General features: G+C 45.3%; 1 protein-coding gene across 2 annotated transcripts in view; it reads left to right on the plus strand.

The window, feature by feature from the left end:
• The window catches only part of LOC116991947 (vascular cell adhesion protein 1-like), a 49,384-nt gene that overhangs the window by 27,043 nt on the left and 3,462 nt on the right, over nucleotides 1-18,879 (plus strand). The window contains exons 1-4 of one of the 2 annotated variants that reach the window (XM_033050958.1): nucleotides 4,238-4,499; nucleotides 6,028-6,342; nucleotides 10,153-10,443; nucleotides 12,688-12,972. In XM_033050958.1, the coding sequence (XP_032906849.1) occupies nucleotides 4,334-4,499; nucleotides 6,028-6,342; nucleotides 10,153-10,443; nucleotides 12,688-12,972 (1,057 nt within the window). In that variant the 5' untranslated portion in view covers nucleotides 4,238-4,333. Of the gene's footprint in view, nucleotides 1-4,237; nucleotides 4,500-6,027; nucleotides 6,343-10,152; nucleotides 10,444-12,687; nucleotides 12,973-18,879 lie in introns of those variants that run through there. The other variant, XM_033050957.1, reaches the window with a different exon arrangement.

Consider the following 18,879-nt stretch of genomic DNA (forward strand, 5'->3'; position numbering starts at 1 on the left):
ATCCTTTCCCTGCTTTTTCGATAAAAGACATTTTTTATAATTCTATTCTCAATGCACTTGTTAACTTTATTGCTAAATTCAAGTGTATTGTTTATAGACAATAGGTGCAGGAGTAGGCCATTCGGCCCTTCGAGCCAGCACCGCCATTCAATGTGATCATGGCTGATCATAGAAACATAGAAACATAGAAATTAGGTACAGGAGTAGGCCATTCGGCCCTTCGAGCCTGCACCGCCATTCAATATGATCATGGCTGATCATCCAACTCAATATCCCGTACCTGCCTTCTCTCCATACCCTCTGATCCCCTTAGCCACAAGGGCCACATCTAACTCCCTCTTAAATATAGCCAATGAACTGGCCTCGACTACCCTCTGTGGCAGAGAGTTCCAGAGATTCACCACTCTCTGTGTGAAAAAAGTTCTTCTCATCTCGGTTTTAAAGGGTTTCCCCCTTATCCTTAAGCTGTGACCCCTTGTCCTGGACTTCCCCAACATCGGGAGCAATCTTCCTGCATCTAGCCCTTGACCTGTCTTATCCATGTATCTGTCTAACTTTTTCTTATAACGTTGGGACAGTAGACAGTACGACAGTAGAAACAACTACAGGCAGCACAAATGCATCTACAACAGAAGCTACCACCACCTTCATGATCACACCACTTACACACAAAGATCCGAGAGGCTCCACTATAGGCTCCGCTATAGGATCTTTGCTTACACCCACTGGTGAGTCCGGCATGCAAGAGTAATACAAAATAAATATGTTCCTTACACATGCAGGAAGATTGCTCCCGATGTTGGGGAAGTCCAGGACAAGGGGTCACAGATTAAGGATAAGGGGGAAATCCTTTAAAACCGAGATGAGAAGAACTTTTTTCACACAGAGAGTGGTGAATCTCTGGAACTCTCTGCCACAGAGGGTAGTCGAGGCCGGTTCATTGGCTATATTTAAGAGGGAGTTAGATGTGGCCCTTGTGGCTAAGGGGATCAGAGGGTATGGCGAGAAGGCAGGTACGGGATACTGAGTTGGATGATCAGCCATGATCATATTGAATGGCGGTGCAGGCTCGAAGGGCCGAATGGCCTACTCCTGCACCTAATTTCTATGTTTCTATGTTTCTATCCAGTGAATAAGAATCGTTACAGTAGAACAAGTTAACATGGATTGGCCATGTGTGTTCCATGGCATATACTGTTGGCCTATCTTCTGTCAAACACACCACAGATTTTGTTTCCAAATTCTTTGGTCCCTTGAAAACAAATGTGGTCTATTTTCCAGGAAATTGAAGAAAATTATCATGTTGATACAAAAATAAGGCAAAATTGTAGTTCAATACATTTCCTGCCCTAACAACTTCAGTCTTTAAATTTACCTGAATCAAAAATCTCCACCTTTCCAGAAACCACAGTACCATCTACAAATCTACAGATTTTGTTTCCAAACTCTTTGGTTCCTCTCTAGCCACCCGAAGACAGACACAAAAAGCTGGAGTAACTCAGCGAGTCAAGCAGCATCTCTGGAGAAAAATAGCTGATGTTTCGGGACGAGACACATCTTCAGACTCAATTCCGATTAGGCTGTCTGAAGAAGGGTTCCGATTCGAATTGCCACCTATTCTTTTTCTCCAGAGATGCTGCCTGACCCGCTGACTTACTCCAGCTTTTTATGTTTTTCTTCCCAGATCTGACTTACCTGCTGAGTTACACCAACATTTTGTGTCCTTCTGTGCGTATTAACCAGCATTAACCAGCGTCTGCAGTTCCTTTAGACATTACCTAACTTCAGATTTTAGAGATATAGCGCGTGGGAACTCCTGCGAACGGTAAACCCGGAAGCTGGACAGAGGGGACAGAAGGTGAGTAAAAAAGGTGGTCTCAATATCGACAAGGGAACATGTGTCCTTCGAGGACGTCCCACCTAATTGTCATTGTTGGATAATCTTTTTAACAGGAACACTTGCAGAGATGGCTCCCAGAATATCTCAAAGAAAGGGGGTAAAGCGTGTCAGAGATGTTTTTGCCATGTTGCTCTATTCAGTTTCTATATTGTTTCAGTTTCTATATCTATATTGTTGCTCTATTCAGTTTCCCAGGGGGTCGGGACGGGACTGGAGTTGGGAGGGAAAGGTGGGGGAGTCGAGGGAGAGGAGGGGGAGACAGATGGGGGTGTCTTCATTTACTGGCGGCGGGTGTCTGTCACTGAAACAGGCAGGTGAGATTTCACATCCACCTTGTGTGTGCCTCTCTCTCTCTCTCTCCCTCCCTCCCTCTTACACAGGCTGAGAGACTCTGCCTCTGTGAGTGTACGTCTCTTTCTCCCCCTCTCCCACACACAGTAAGACTGAGGTACTGTGCTCAGTCCATCTGTGTCTCCCACATACACAGTAAAACATGTCTCCAAATGAGCCAATTCAACCAAGGGAGGATATTTATAGTGTGTGAAAAAAAAAGTTACATCATTTGTGTCACGTGTAGTTCACGATGTTCATTCAAGATTGAACGCGAAAGCTCGGGAGATGGACAAGTCACTCGCACAAATAACAGAAATGCCGAGTACCGTGGGAACTCTTTATCTACCACCCGTTATATCGTGCGAGACTCGTGCTGGACCACGACCACTTCACTCTGGTGACATCTTGCGTCAACTCGCCCCATGAAAAAGCCCCATAACAACGCTACAAAAGCAGGCGATTGCTTATTTTTGGTGGCGTGAAGCAGGGACGCAGTGGGAGAGGGGCGCAGGGACGCTGTGATCACGCCATTACCAGCACCGGAGCAGCTAGTGTGTGCGTGTATGTGTGAGAGTGAGTGTGAGCATGTCTGTGAGGGAATGTGAGAGTGAGTGTGCACGTGCGTGAGTGTGTGTGCATAAGACCACCCCCGGGCCGCGGTGTTTGAACCGGCCCGTTTGCGGGGTTCGGTGAGCCGTGGGACTGTTTGTACCATCGCCCGGTGGGGAATCGCCTCAGCGCAGAGGGAGAAGAGGAGGGAAGAGACAGTAACCCTAAGATTTTTGCCTCCACCACAGTGAGGAGGTGCTTGGAGGATACACTGTGGTGGTGTTAATTTGTGTTTATTGTTGTTTATTATTGTATGATTGTATGTATGACTGCAGGCACAAAATTTCGTTCAGACCGTAAGGTCTGAATGACAATAAAGGTATTCAGTTCAATTCAATTCAAGTGTGCGAGCGTGTGGAATGTGTGTGTGTACGTGAGGGTGAGTGTGTATGAGTGAGGATATATGAGTGTGCGAGAGAGTAGATGTGTGTGTCAGTGTGCGTGTGTGAGAGTGATGAATGTGTGTGTGATTGTTTGAGTGTGTGTGATTGTGAGAGCGTGTGAGTGCACGTGTGTAAGTGTGTTTGTGTAAGTGAGTGTGTGTGTGAGTGAGAGGGTGTGTGTGAGTGTGTTTATGAGTGTGTGTGAGTGAGTATGTGTGGATGTGTGAAAGAGAGAGTGAGTGTGAATGTTCGTGTGAGAGTAATTGTGTGAGTGTGAGCGAGTGAGTGTGTACCTGTGGACCGGGGCAGTGTGGCTCCAAACTGCAGCCTCTGGGCCGCCGGGCAGTGAGCATCACGGACAGGGGGGAGATCTCGTCACCAGCCCCGGCAGTGATGCCTGTTCCACACGGGAACCGGGACCCGCTGCCCCGGCGGGTCAGAAACATCACCGGCTTTCCATCTGGAAGGAAGTTTGAACATGTTTTTCAGAGAATTTAAATGTGATTCTCTTGTGATTTAAATGTTTGCCTGGAATGCATTTTGCCTGAAGGGTCCCGCCTGTCTGTTCCTTCCACACACGCTGCCTGAGCCGCTGAATTAACAATGGCCCGTTTCCTTTATCATTGTTACTTTTTTTGCATATCTTTCATTCATTTATTCTAAATCTCTCGTTTCCCTTTCTTCTGACTGTCTGCAGAAGGTTCTCGACCCGAAACTTCACCTCTTCCTTTTCTCAAGAGATGCTGCCTGACTCGCTGGGTTACTCCAGCATTTTGTGTCTATCTTAAAAAAAAATAGCGTGTACAGTGTTGATATGGAGCTCCGCCTTGTAAAAACACTTCATTCGTTTCTCTGTTGTCAAACTCTTTATTCTACTGTATATTCAACACTTGCTTAACAGAAACATCCTTTACTTCAACACCGGGAAATGTTAAGAATCACCTCAGTCTCTAACACCGACTCCCAGTTCCTGGAGTTATATAATTCGTAGAAAAATTAAAAAAATTATGGATTTGAGGTTCAGATAAACACAGACACTCCAGCTGTGGAAATCGGGGGCTCTTTGAATGTGACCAGCAGAACCACATGTTTAAATCCTATTATAGACATGGAACTAAAACCAGGGCTAATTGAATACTGCCTTAAAGTTAACAACTTGGTCACATGCCAATTCCCAATTCTGAAGAAGTGGGATTTACCAATGGTTTGCAGTGTAACGTGCAAATCTGAAAATAATATTCTGAAAGAGGACACAAAAGAGATCATTGTGTACAGTAAGTGTAATTTCTTATTCTAACCGGTATAGGAGAGTTGGGCCGAAGGGCCTGTTTCCACTCTGTATCACTCTATAACCATTTGATAGCAGAATAAAACGTAGAACCGGACAGCACAGTGGCGCAGCAGTAGAGTCGCTGCCTTACAGCGCCAGAGACATGGATTCCATCCTGACTACGAGTTTGTAGGTTTCCCCGTAACCTGCATGGGGTTTCTCCGGGTGCTCCGGTTTCCTTCCACACTCCAGGTTTGTAGGTTAATTGGCTTCGGTAAAACTGTAAATTGTCCCTAGTGTGTGTAGGATAGTGCCAGTGTGCAGGGATCACTGATCGGCACGGACTGAAGAGCCTGTTTCCCTAAACTAAACTAAACAAAAAGCCTTGAAAACTTGTGATCACAGTGTATAATAAGCGAAAACTCTTATTCTAAAATGTTAATTAATTAGTTACATAGGTAACATTGCAGAATATCATGTATAGTCTTTCCGGTGACTAGTCAGCAGAAAACAAATGCTTCTCTCTGTACTTTGGTACACGTGACAATAAATCTGTACTTTGGTACACGTGACAATAAACTAAACTCAAACTCTGAATGTGTAGGAAGGAACCTTCAGATGCTGGTTTAAACTGAAGTTAGACACAAAATGCTGGAGTAAGTCAGCGGAACAGGCAGCATCTCTGCAGAGAAGGAATGGGTGACGTTTCGGGTTGAGTCTCTTCTTCAAACTGATGTCAGGGGAGAGAGAGGTACATAGATAAGGAAGTGAAAGGTGTGAAACGGGACAAAGGGAATGCAGCGCAAAGAAAATGTAGAATAAATAATGTAGAGTGTAATGTAGAATAGATGGGTTAATTGGCCTCTGTAAATTGCCATTATTGTGTAGGGAGTGGATGAGAAAGTGGGATGACGGAGAACTCGTATGAACGGGTGATTGATGGTCGGTGTGGAGTCAGTAAGCTGAAGGGCCTGTTTCCATGCTGCATCTCTGAATTAAACTAAATCTGAAATACTGGAAACACAGCAGTCCAACCAGCATCTGTGGGGAGAGAACATTTAAGTTCTTGCTTACAATTTAGTTTTGTTTAGTTCAGTTTAGAGGTACAGTGCAGAAACAGGCCCTTCGGCCTACCAAGTACGCAAGGACCAGCGATCCCTGCACACTAACACTATCCTACACACACTCGGGACAATTACACTTATACCAAGCCAATTAACCTCCAAACCTGTACCTCTTTGGAATGTGGGAGGAAACCAAAGATATCGGAGAAAACCAATGTGGTCATGGGGAGAACTTACAAACTCCGTACAGACAGCAGCTGTAATCTAGATCAAACCCGGGTCTCAGGTGCTGTAAGGCAGCAACTCTACCACTGCGCCACTGTGCCACCCTAAATATTGAAGAACATATATACATTCATGCTGTGTGTATATCACTTGAATAATCGGTGAATATGAGGTAAAGTGGGACACATACTATTCAGGTTCATTATTTCAGTGAATTTTATTAACATGATTCTCCTTCAACAGATCGAGATCTTGTCATTGCTCCACATCCAGAAGTGATGGAAATTAACAAAACATATCAGCTGCATTGCACCGGTCCAAGAGTGTATCCAAACAACAAGCTCCATCTCAAGTGGCTCAGAGGGAACAAAGTTGTGAAGTCAGTTAACCCAACGGAACCAGCAAAGTTTCCAGACAATGTGACTCTGTTGGTCAATATCCTCAATCTCAATGCAAGCAAGGCTGATGATGGACAAGTGTACACATGCTTGGCAGAGCTGGACTTGGACACAAACACCACAAAAGAAATCAAATCCTCCGTGACTCTGCAAACCTACTGTGAGTTCCAATTGAACAATAATTGCTCTCCTCTGCTCAAGACTAAGCTGAAACAAACTGGTAGTCACATTTTGTAAAGTTCAGTTTAGATATACAGCGTGGAAACAGGCCATTTGGCCCACCGAGTCTGTGCCAACCAGTGATCCCCCCACACCAACACTATCCTACACACTATGGACAATTTATAATTGTAGCACGCCAATTAGCCGACAAAACTTGCATGTCTTTGAAGTGTGGGAGGAGGCCAGAGCTCCTGCATAAAACCCACACAGGTCACGGGGAGAATGTACAAACTCTACAGATAGCACCCTTAGTCAGGATTGATCCATGGTCTTTGGTGCTGTAAGGCAGTATCTACCCCTGTGCCACCGTGCTGTCTGCTGACACATTTACAAGCAAGTCACAGACACTAAACCAGGAGAGATGAGTTATCCACAGAACAAGCACTTTAAGTTGAGTTTACCCTGTCTACAACTGCAACTCTGTAGAACACGTTAACACAATGTGTGTTTCTGCATTGTTTAGTAGAGTTTAGTTTAGCGATACAGCGTGGAGACAGGCCCTTCGGCCCACGCCGACCAGCGATCCCCGCACACTAACACTATCCTCCTCACTAGGGTAGATTTACAATTTTTACCAAGCCAATTAATTACAAACCTGCACATCTTTGAAGTGTGGGAGGAAAACGGAGGTCCTGGAGAAAACTCACGCAGGTCATGGGGAGAACGTACAAAATATGTACAAACCGCACGCATAGTCAGGATCAAACCCGGGTCTCAGGCGCTGTAAGGCAGCAATTCTACCGCTGTGCCAAGCAACCTGCCCCCCACCTCATTACAACTTCTAGAGTGCTCCGGGGATTGTTCCTTACAACAGTTACCGAACCTATCTGGGCACAGTAGAAACAAGAAACTGCAGATGCTGGTTTATACAAATTGCTAGAGTATCTCATCAGGCCTGGTAGCATCCCTGGAGAGCATGGAAGGGGTCATGAAAGATCACCTATCCGTGTTCTCCAGAAAGACTGCCTGACCCATTGAGTTACTCCAGCACTTTGTGTCGTGCTATGTCAGTGAGAGTATTGGCTTGTACCACAGTCCGTTGCTGGAGCTCAAAGCAGAGTTAGATCCTCATGATGCCAGAAGCATAGGAGAAGTATATTTAAATAACAAATTTGTGTGGCACAGCGGTAGAGCAACTGCCTTGCAGCGCCCGAGACATGAGTTCGATCCTGACTAATGGTGCTGACTGTATGGAGTTGGCACGTTCTCCCCGTGACCTGCGTGGATTTCATCTGGGATCTCCGGTTTCCTCCCACACTCCAAAGCCATACAGATCCTCAGATTCAATTTTAATTGTCATTGTCAGTGTACAGTACAGAGACAACGAAATACAGGATTGTAGGTTGTTGTGTTCAAGAAGGAACTGCAGATGCTGGAAGATCGAAGGTACACAAAATTGCTGGAGAAACTCAGCGGGTGCAGCAGCATCTATGGAGCGAAGGAAATAGGCGACGTTTCGGGCCGAAACCCTTCTTCAGACTGATGGGGGGTGGGGGGGAGAAGGAAGGAAAAAGGGAGGAGGAGGAGCCCGAGGGCGGGGGGATGGGAGGAGACAGCTCGAGGGTTAAGGAAGGGGAGGAGACAGCAAGGGCTAGCAAAATTGGGAGAATTCAACATTCATGTCATCAGGATGCAACCTACCCAGGCGGAATATGAGGTGCTGTTCTTCCAATTTCCGGTGTTGCTCACTCTGGCAATGGAGGAGACCCAGGGCAGAGAGGTTGGATTGGGAGTGGGAGGGGGAGTTGAAGCACTGAGCCACCGGGAGTTCAGGTAGGTTATTGCGGACTGAGCGGAGGTGTTCGGCGAAACGATCGCCCAACCTCCGCTTAGTCTCCCCGATGTAAATCAGCTGACATCTAGAGCAGCGGATGCAGTAGATGAGGTTGGAGGAGATACAGGTGAACCTTTGTCGCACCTCGAACGACTGCTTGGGTCCTTGAATGGAGTCGAGGGGGGAGGTGAAGGGACAGGTGTTGCATTTCTTGCGGTAGCAACGGAAAGTGCCCGGGGAGGGGGTGGTACGGGAGGGAAGGGAAGAATTGACAAGGGAGTTGCGGAGGGAGCGGTCTTTGCGGAAGGCAGACATGGGGGGAGATGGGAAGGTGTGGCGAGTGGTGGGGTCACGTTGGAGGTGGCGGAAATGGCTGAGGATTATGTGTTGTATTTGCCGGCTGGTGGGGTGAAAGGTGAGGACCAGGGGGACTCTGCCCTTGTTGCGAGTGCGGGGATGGGGAGAGAGAGCAGTGTTGCGGGGTATGGATGAGACCCTGGTGCGGGCCTCATCTATGGTGGCGGAGGGGAATCCCCGTTCCCCGAAGAACGAGGACATTTCCGATGCCCTGGTATGGAATGTCTCATCCTGGGAACAGATGCGGCGTAGGCGGAGGAATTGGGAGTAGGGGATGGAGTCTTTACAGGGGGCAGGGTGGGAAGACGTGTAGTCCAGATAGCCATGTGAGTCAGTAGGTTTGTAGTGTATGTCGGTCAGAAGTCTGTCCCCTGCGATGGAGATGGTGAGGTCAAGGAATGGTAGGGAAGTGTCGGAAATGGTCCAGGTGTATTGGAGTGCCGGATGGAAGTTGGTGGTGAAGTGGATGAAGTCAGTCAGTTGTGTGTAGGTGCAGGAGGTGGCCCCAAAGCAGTCGTCAATGTAACGGAGATAGAGGTCGGGGATGGGGCCCTGGTACGTATTGAACAAGGATTGTTCAACGTACCCGACAAAGAGGCAGGCGTAGCTGGGGCCCATGCGTGTGCCCATAGCTACGCCTTGTGTTTGGAGGAAATGGGAGGAGTCAAACGTAAAGTTGTTGAGGGTGAGGACCAACTCCGCTAGGCAGAGGATAGTGTCAGTGGCTGGGTATAGGTTGCTCCTCTGGTCGAGGAAGAACCGGAGGGCTTTGAGGCCATCCTGGTGGGGGATGGAAGTGTAGAGTGACTGGACATCCATGGTGAAGATGAGGGGGTGAGGGCCTAGAGAGTGGAATGCGTGGAGGCGGCGGAGAGTGTCTGAGGTGTCTAGAACATAGGTGGGAAGGGATTTGACCAAGGGGGATAGGATGGAGTCAAGGTATGTGGAGATGAGTTCGGTGGGGCACGAACAAGCAGGGACAATGGGTCTGCCGGGAGAGCCGGGTTTGTGGATTTTGGGGAGAAGGTAAAAACGGGCCGTGCGGGGCTGGGGAACGATGAGGTTGGAAGCTTGGTCGGGCAGGGCGTGGGAATTGATGAAGTCGGTGATGGTGCTAGATATGGTGGCCTGGTGCTCGTCAGTGGGGTCATGGTCCAAGGGTAAGTAGGAGGAGGTGTCCGAGAGTTGGCGCGTGGCCTCAGCTTTGTAGAGATCGACGCGCCAGACTACCACGGCACCTCCCTTGTCGGCTGGTTTGATGACCCAATCTGGGTTTTTGCGGAGTGATTCAATGGCAGTGCGTTCAGAGGGGGAGAGTTTGGAGTGAGACAGGGGAGTGGAGAAGTTGAGGAGGTTAATTGGCTCGGTACAATTGTAATTGTCCCTAGTGTGTATAGGATAGCATTAGTGTGCCGGTTGGCGCGGACTCAGTGGGCCAAAGGGCCTGTTTCTGCGCTGTATCTCTGAACTAAACTAAATTACGGGACATCCAGATTCTGACTCGGGTGTGGTGAATTGTTTTTGCGTTCAATGCAATGCCAGTATTGGTCTGTTTTCCATTAGTTCCATTGTCTACAGAAAACTAATATGCAGGAAATTCCTTATGTGTCTTTTCAGCTTTTCCAAAGCCTCCTAGAATCCTCAACAGAAAGCCCATTGAAGTGAATGAGGAGGCCACGTTGGAATGTGAGGTCCAAAATGTCTATCCAGCTGAGAAGTTGACTGTAACATGGTTTCACAATGAAGAAGAACTGAAGTCAGTTACAAAGACGTCAGCATCCCACGATATCTGGGCAACAACATGGACACCACAAGACACAGGACTGACTGAACTCACCTGCAGAGCAGATTTTGAGGATTATCCATTAAATCTAACAAGGAGTGCCAACATTTCCATTGAGGTGTATGGTAAGCATGCTGGATAACTGGAGATTATGATTGATATCATGGAGTCATAGTCATACAGCGTGGAAACAAGCCCTTCGGCCTAACTTTCCCACTCCGGCCAACATGTCCCAGCTACACTAGTCCCACCTGCCCACGTTTGGCTCATATTGCTCTAAACCTGTCCTATCCATGTAACTGTCTAACTAGTTTCTTAAATGTTGGGATAGTCCCTGCCTCAACTACAGTACCTCCTTTGGCAACTATTAAAGAATATTAAAGGGGACATTTGGTACAGGAGAGTCACAAAACTTTAATCGGCCTGTACGGAAAACAAAGGAATTAGTGGAAAAAAGGCAACATGATGTCACCTAGATGCTGTTATTCGGCCACGCTCTTACTCATGGAGGATAGACACAAAAGCGGGACAGGCAACATCTCTGGATAAAAGGTATGGGTGGCATTTAGGGTCGAGACCCTTCTTCATTCAAGAGCTGCCTCGTTGGAGTGTGTGACTAAGCCCTGCTCTTATTTTGTCTGTTTTTAATGTAGATCCTGTTACAGGAGCAGCTACCAGCAACTGAATTTATCAGAGATACAAACTGAATGTAGATGCATAACATTTACATCAAGGAGAAATATTGTAGTACCTTCCTTACGCCCAGGAATTAAATCAGTGGACTATTTACCATTGTTTTGAAAGTAAAGAGTTACCTGAAGTGACGTAGAAGCCTCTGGCTTGTTACCAGCCAGGGCGGAGATGCTAAATACTATAAATCCCCTCCCATTCCCACACCAACCTTTCTGTCCTGGGCCTCCTCCATTGTCACAGTGAGGCCCAACACAAATTGGAGGAACAGCTCCACATATTAGGCTTGGGTAGATTACACCCCAGCGGTATGAACATTGACTTCTCTAACTTCAAGTAACCCTTGCTCTCCCTCTCTATCCATCCTTCCCAGTTCTCCGACCAGTCTCCCCGATGACATTTTGTCTCTGTTTGCTTCGTGGTCACCTTCTCCTATTCTACATTCTGATCTATTCTACATTTTTCTTGATCCTCATCTTGTCTCATGTCATGATATTGTCATGACCTCATCTATTATATTGTCTCAGGTCTCATTTTGACACCTTCCTTATCGCTGTATCTCCCTCTCCCCTGATTTTCAGTCTGAAGAAGGGTCTCGACACAAAATGTCTCCTATTCCTTCTCTCCAGAGATGCTGTCCGTGCCGCTGAGTTACTCCAGCATTTTGTGCCTATCTTCGGTGTGAACCAGCATCTACAGTTCCTTCCTACACCTGGTGTTCAATGGGAACTTTACCAGTGTTGCCCAAACATTGAGGACATTTCAAATTCCACTCATCAGGATGCGTTCAACCAACATGTCACTAGGTTTGATGAGATTGGTATAGGGGGTGAATGATGCCGGGAATAATAGGGTGACTTTGGGTGATTGCCTCCGATCATTGTCCAACTACAGTTGGATGTAGAGCCATAGCTAAAGTCAATTAACCTACAAACCTGTACGTCTTTGGAGTGCGGGAGGAAACTGGAGCACCTGGAGAAAACCCACACAAGTCACGGGGAGAATGTACAAACTCCGTACAGACAGCACCCATAGTCAAGATCGAACCTAGGTCTTTGACACTACTATAAGGCGATTACATAAGGTGAGAGCATGCTGACCGGTTGCATCATGGCTTGGTTCAGCAATTTGAGCGCCCTGGAGAGGAAAAGACTACAAAAATTAGTAAACACTGCCCAGTCCATCATCGGCTCTGATCTTCCTTCCATCGAGGGGATTTATCGCAGTCGCTGCCTCAAAAATGCTGGCAGTATCATCAAAGACCCACACCATCCTGGCCACACACTCATCTCCCTGCTACCTTCAGGTAGAAGGTACAGGAGCCTGAAGACTGCAACAACAGGTTCAGGAATAGCTACTTCCCCACAGCCATCAGGCTATTAAACCTGGCTCGGACAAAACTCTGAACATTAATAACCCATTATCTGTTATTTGCACTTTATCAGTTTATTTATTCATGTGTGTATATATTTATATCATGGTATATGGACACACCGATCTGTTCTGTAGTAAATGCCTACTATGTTCTATGTGCTGAAGCAAAGCAAGAATTTCATTGTCCTATACAGGGACACATGACAATAAACTCACTTGAACTTGAACATTAAAATCTAGCGCCGCGCCACCGTGCTGCTCTAAGCTATGATAGGGATTCTAACAATATTTTTCTGTTGTTGCAGTTTTCTCCGAACCTGTAATCCAAGCATCACTGACCATCGTTGAGGGAAAACCGGTGAATATTACCTGCAGTGTGTTTAATGTCTCGGGAGAACTTCAACTTACACTGAAGAATGGAAATACGTCTTTGCCAAGCGAATCATCCAGTACAGAGCACACTATCTACCACACTTTGCATCCAAAGATGGAGTTGAATGGACAGCAGTTGACTTGTGAGGCTAAACTGACACTCCAAAATCACTCTGAACCCATTGTTAAGCAACAGAATATCACACTCAATGTGCAAAGTAAGTAACTTTACATTGGTGCCATCGAGTCTGCTCTGCCTTTCAATCATGAATGAGGTGGGATGATTTCGCAGCGGTAGAGTTGCTGCCTTACAGCCCCAGAGACCCGGGTTCGACCCTGTCTACGGGGTGCTTGTCTATATGCAGCTTTACATGCTCCCCGTGAACTGCATGTGTTTTCTCAGGGTTCTACGGTTTCCTCCCACACTCCAAAGACGTAGTCTTGTAGGTTAATTGGCTTGGTATAATTGTAAATTGTATCTAGTGTGTGTAGGATAGTGTTAGTGTTAGGAATCGCTGGTTGGTGCGGACTCGGTGGGCCAAAGGGTACGTTTCTGCGCTGTATCTTTAAACTAAACTAAACTAAGATAAAAAGATGGTTTTCTAGAACCATTGCAACTGTAACTGTAACTTGTAGACTCTCTGTTCACATCTACTGGTTTAGGGTGGGAATATTGGGAATGCAGAATTATAATTTATATTGAATGTACATTTTCTATCAGGTGAGGATCACAGGGAAGAAATGGCCTCAGTACAAGGATTGAAAAGGCTGTTTCGTGAATGCAACAAAGACCGCTATAATCAATGGGTGTAGGAACGTATTGCATTGCCGCCTAGTGGATCTGCTCGGAACTGCATGCTTTACCGTGGTTCGCTTCAAAGAACAGGATGCTTCCAATGTAGAAACAAGGAGTGTGTAGGAAGGAACTGCAGATGCTGGTTTAAACCGAAGATAGACACAAAATGCTGGAGTAACTGAGTGGGACAGGCAGCATCTCTGGAGAGAAGGAATGGGTGACGTTTCGGGTCGAAACCTTTCAACAAAGATCTGGTTTGCAGACGAGGACACGGAGTACTCCCTCAATTCTCCAAAATACTAGAAAAAATGTTCAACAATAGACTAGACATATTTGTAGAAAAGCATAAACTAATCACTGAAAGTCAATATGGATTCAGATCAAACAGATCAACATCACTTGCAATAATAGAATCAATTGAAGATATCACAAACGCTATTGACAATAAACTATATGCAGCTGGGATATTTATTGATATAAAGAAAGCATTTGATACGATCAATCATGATATTTTATTTAAAAAATTAGAAAGGTATGGCATCAGAGGTCTAGTACTGGATTGTATAAAAAGCTATTTAAGTAACAGGCAACAGTTTGTGAAGCTGGGCAGCTACAGTTCTACATTTTTGGACATTGCTTGTGGTGTCCCCCAGGGGTCAGTGTTAGGTCCAAAACTGTTCATCATGTATATAAATGACATTTGTAATGTGTCCAATGCCTTGAGGCTGGTCTTGTTTGCAGACGACACAAATATTTTTTGTTCTGGGGAGAATTTAAAACAACAACTGGACAAACTAACAAAAGAAATGGGCAAACTGAAAACATGGTTTGACATGAACAAAATATCATTAAACTTGAGCAAAACCAAAATAATGTTATTTGGTAATTGCAGAACAAATACACAAGCAAATATAAAGATAAATGGGGTTGAAATTGAACGAGTTCATGAAAATAAATTTCTTGGGGTTATAATGGATGATAGAATCAGCTGGAAATCACACATTAAACATGTACAATCCAAACTGTCAAAAAGCATTCCTGTATTACACAAAGTTAAGCAGGTTCTGGATCACAAATCACTCCGCATTCTCTACTGTTCACTAATCTTACCCTATTTAAATTACTGTGCAGAAGTCTGGGGCAATAACTATAAAAGTTCGCTACATTCATTAACTATTCTGCAAAAAAGAGCAATATGTATTATTCACAATGTCAGGTATCTGGATCACACTAATCCATTATTCATACAGTCAAAATTATTAAAATTAGCAGATTTGGTTGCATTTAAAACAGCACAGATAATGTTTAGGGCCAAAAATAAAAACTTACCTGGAAATATACAAATATTATTCAATGAGCGAGTGGGGGGTTATAATTTGAGAAGAATATTTAATTTTAAGGTACAGAGTCCACACGACCAGAAAAACTTTTTGTATTTCGGTCTGTGGAGTAGGATTGTGGAACAGTTTGAATGTGGAGTTAAAGCAATGTCCAAACATGAACCAGTTCAAAATGACATACAAAAAAACTTTTTTTCACAAAGTACAGGGATGAAGGCGACGGTTGACAAACAGGGGTTAATGTTTATTTATTATTTTATTTATTATTTATTTATGTTTTTTGGTTACTTCATACATATTACTTGTATGTGTATATCAGTTGTATGTATATATATGTCTGTATGCATCTCTAAAAATTGTCTGGGGTATTATTATTATTAATTAATTATTAAATATGGAAGAAGGGTTTAGGGAGAAGGGGTGAGATTAAATAAGTTATTCTTCTTCTCACTCCTTTTCGAGCTTGTAAAGAAAAAGTGTTGGACATTTAAATTTTGCTCTATGCTTTTCATTGCTTTGCAAATATTGCCTGGAATGTCCAATTGTTTGACTATTTCGATTTTGTTGTTGTTATTTATTCCTATTTATGTCTTTACTTGTTCGCAACAAATAAACAAATAAATAAATAAATAAATAACACCAGTCTTTAAATTTACCAGAATCAAAATTCTTCACCGTACCAGAAACCACTGTACCATCTACAAGTTCAGAGGCAACTACAACAGCTTCAGGCATCACATCAGTTCCCACATCAAGGACAGTAGAAACAACTGCAGGCAGCACAAGTGCATCTTCAACAGAAGCTACCATCACCTTCAATATCATACCAATAACACCCACTGGTGAGTCCGGTATGCAAGAGTAATTCAAAATAAATATGTTCCTTACTCATCCAGTGAATAAGAATCGTTACAGTAGAACAAGTTAACATGGATTGGCCATGTGTGTTCCATGGCATATACTGTTGGCCTATCTTCTGTCAAACACACCACAGATTTTGTTTCCAAATTCTTTGGTCCCTTGAAAACAAATGTGGTCTATTTTCCAGGAAATTGAAGAAAATTATCATGTTGTTACAAAAATTAGGCAAAATTGTGGTTCAATACATTTTCTGCCCTAATAACACCAGTCTTTAAATTTACCAGAATCAAAATTCTTCACCGTACCAGAAAGCACTGTACCATCTACAAGTTCAGAGGCAACTACAACAGCTTCAAGCATCACATCAGTTCCCACATCGACAGTAGAAACAACTGCAGGCAGCACAAGTGCATCTTCAACAGAAGCTACCATCACCTTCAATATCATACCAATAACACCCACTGGTGAGTCCGGTATGCAAGAGTAATTCAAAATAAATATGTTCCTTACTCATCCAGTGAATAAGAATCGTTACAGTAGAACAAGTTAACATGGATTGGCCATGTGTGTTCCATGGCATATACTGTTGGCCTATCTTCTGTCAAACACACCACAGATTTTGTTTCCAAATTCTTTGGTCCCTTGAAAACAAATGTGGTCTATTTTCCAGGAAATTGAAGAAAATTATCATGTTGTTACAAAAATTAGGCAAAATTGTAGTTCAATACATTTTCTGCCCTAATAACACCAGTCTTTAAATTTACCAGAATCAAAATTCTTCACCGTACCAGAAAGCACTGTACCATCTACAAGTTCAGAGGCAACTACAACAGCTTCAGGCATCACATCAGTTCCCACATCAAGGACAGTAGAAACAACTGCAGGCAGCACAAGTGCATCTTCAACAGAAGCTACCATCACCTTCAATATCATACCAATAACACCCACTGGTGAGTCCTGTATGCAAGAGTAATTCAAAATAAATATGTTCCTTACTCATCCAGTGAATAAGAATCGTTACAGTAGAACAAGTTAACTTGGATTGGCCATGTGTGTTCCATGGCATATACTGTTGGCCTATCTTCTGTCAAACACACCACAGATTTTGTTTCCAAATTCTTTGGTCCCTTGAAAACAAATGTGGTCTATTTTCCAGGAAATTGAAGAAAATTATCATGTTGTTACAAAAATAAGGCAAAATTGTAGTTCAATACATTTTCTGCCCTAATAACACCAGTCTTTAAATTTACCAGAATCAAAATTCTTCACCGTACCAGAAAGCACTGTACCATCTACAAGTTCAGAGGCAACTACAACAGCTTCAGGCATCACATCAGTTCCCACATCAAGGACAGTAGGGTGGGAGCCAGGGTGAACCGCAGGAAGAGCGAGGCCATGCTCTTTGGCAACTGGCCCGACCGATCTTCCATCCCCTTCACCATCAAGCCTGACTTCTTGAAGGTGCTGGGAATCTGGTTCGGGGGGGCTGAGTCGAGTAACAAGAATTGGCTGGAGCGGATAGCCAAGGTGGGGAGGAAGCTGGAGCTGTGGAAGCAACGCTCCCTCTCCATAACCGGGAAAAATTTGGTCATCAGGTGTGAGGTGCTCTCGGGTCTGCTGTACTTGGCACAGGTGTGGCCTGTCCCTCCCTCCTACGCCACGGGGATCACCCGGGCCGTCTTCCAGTTCATCTGGGGGTCGAGGATGGACCGGGTACGACGGGTCACCATGTACAAGTCGGCAGACAACGGGGGCAAAAGCGTGCCCAACGTCGCCCTCATCCTGATGGCCACCTTTGTGTGTGGCTGCATCAGGCGGAGTGTAGAGCCAAGGCACGTGGGCACTAAGTGCCACTACCTGCTGAGGTTCTACCTGTCCCCGGTGTTGCGAAGGATGGGCCTGGCGCAGATGCCACGCAATGTACCAGTCAGCTGGACATTGCCGCCCCATCTGACGTCTGTTGACAGGTTCTTCCGGACCAACACCTTTGACCACAAGTCCATCGGGCAGTGGTCAGCACGTAATGTCCTGCAGGCACTGCAGGGAAAGGACTCGATGGATCCGGTGGCGTGGTTCCCAGAGCAGACTGCCCAGCTTGTCTGGCAAAATGCCTCATCGCCAGAACTGACCAACAAGCACCAAGACCTGGCTTGGCTGGCGGTGAGGGGAGCCCTCTCAGTTAGATCCTTCCTGCACCGTCGGAACCTCACTACCAGCGCACGCTGCCCCCGGGACGGTTGCTATGGAGAGGAGACGGTTGCCCACCTCTTTGCAGAGTGTGGATTTGCAAAACGAGTCTGGAGAGGTATGAAAGGGTCCCTGGAACGATTTATCCCGAACAGCTCCGTCACAGAGGACTCTGTGATTTACGGACTGTTCCCAGGGACACATTCAGAGACTGACATCGAGTGCTGCTGGAGGGTCATCAACTCGGTGAAAGACGCTCTTTGGTCTGCCCGAGCGTTGCTCACCACCCAGCAGAGCGAGATGTCCGTCGGGGAATGTTGCCGACTGGCCCACTGCAGACTGCAGGAGTACGTGCTAAGGGACTCGCTGAAGCTTGGTGCAGCCAACGCCAAGGCTCGGTGGGGGAGGGCCACAGTCTAGGGTCCTTCCGCTGCTGGACATGGGGGGCACAGTATGGTGGAGACGCCCCTCAAATTAAATTAAGGGAAGGTATCCCACACCAGGGGGCCACATGAGGGGCACAGGTGGGGGACATCTTTTGTAGAACTTGAAATGTCAGATGGAAATTTTCGCACTTTGTACACATTGTATATATTTATTACTTGAACAGGGGCCACAGAGTGGCACTGGTGGGGGACTGTTTGGTGAAATTTGACAAATGTAAAAAATTGTACTGGAAAAAGTTTGTATAGTCTCCGAAAATGTCGGATGAATTTTGTTTTGAATGGTTCAGAAATTGTATATATTTACCAATTGAATAAAGTATATTTTGAAATTAAAAAAAAAAAAAAAATCTTCAACAGAAGCTACCACCACCTTCATGATCACACCACTTACACCCACTGGTGAGTCCGGTATGCAAGAGTAATTCAAAATAAATATGTTCCTTACACATCTAGTGTTTAAGAATCGTTACAGTAGAACAAGTTAACATGGATTGG

The sequence above is a fragment of the Amblyraja radiata genome, chromosome 35 (genome assembly GCF_010909765.2).
Source record: "Amblyraja radiata isolate CabotCenter1 chromosome 35, sAmbRad1.1.pri, whole genome shotgun sequence".
Classification (NCBI taxonomy): Eukaryota; Metazoa; Chordata; class Chondrichthyes; order Rajiformes; family Rajidae; genus Amblyraja; species Amblyraja radiata.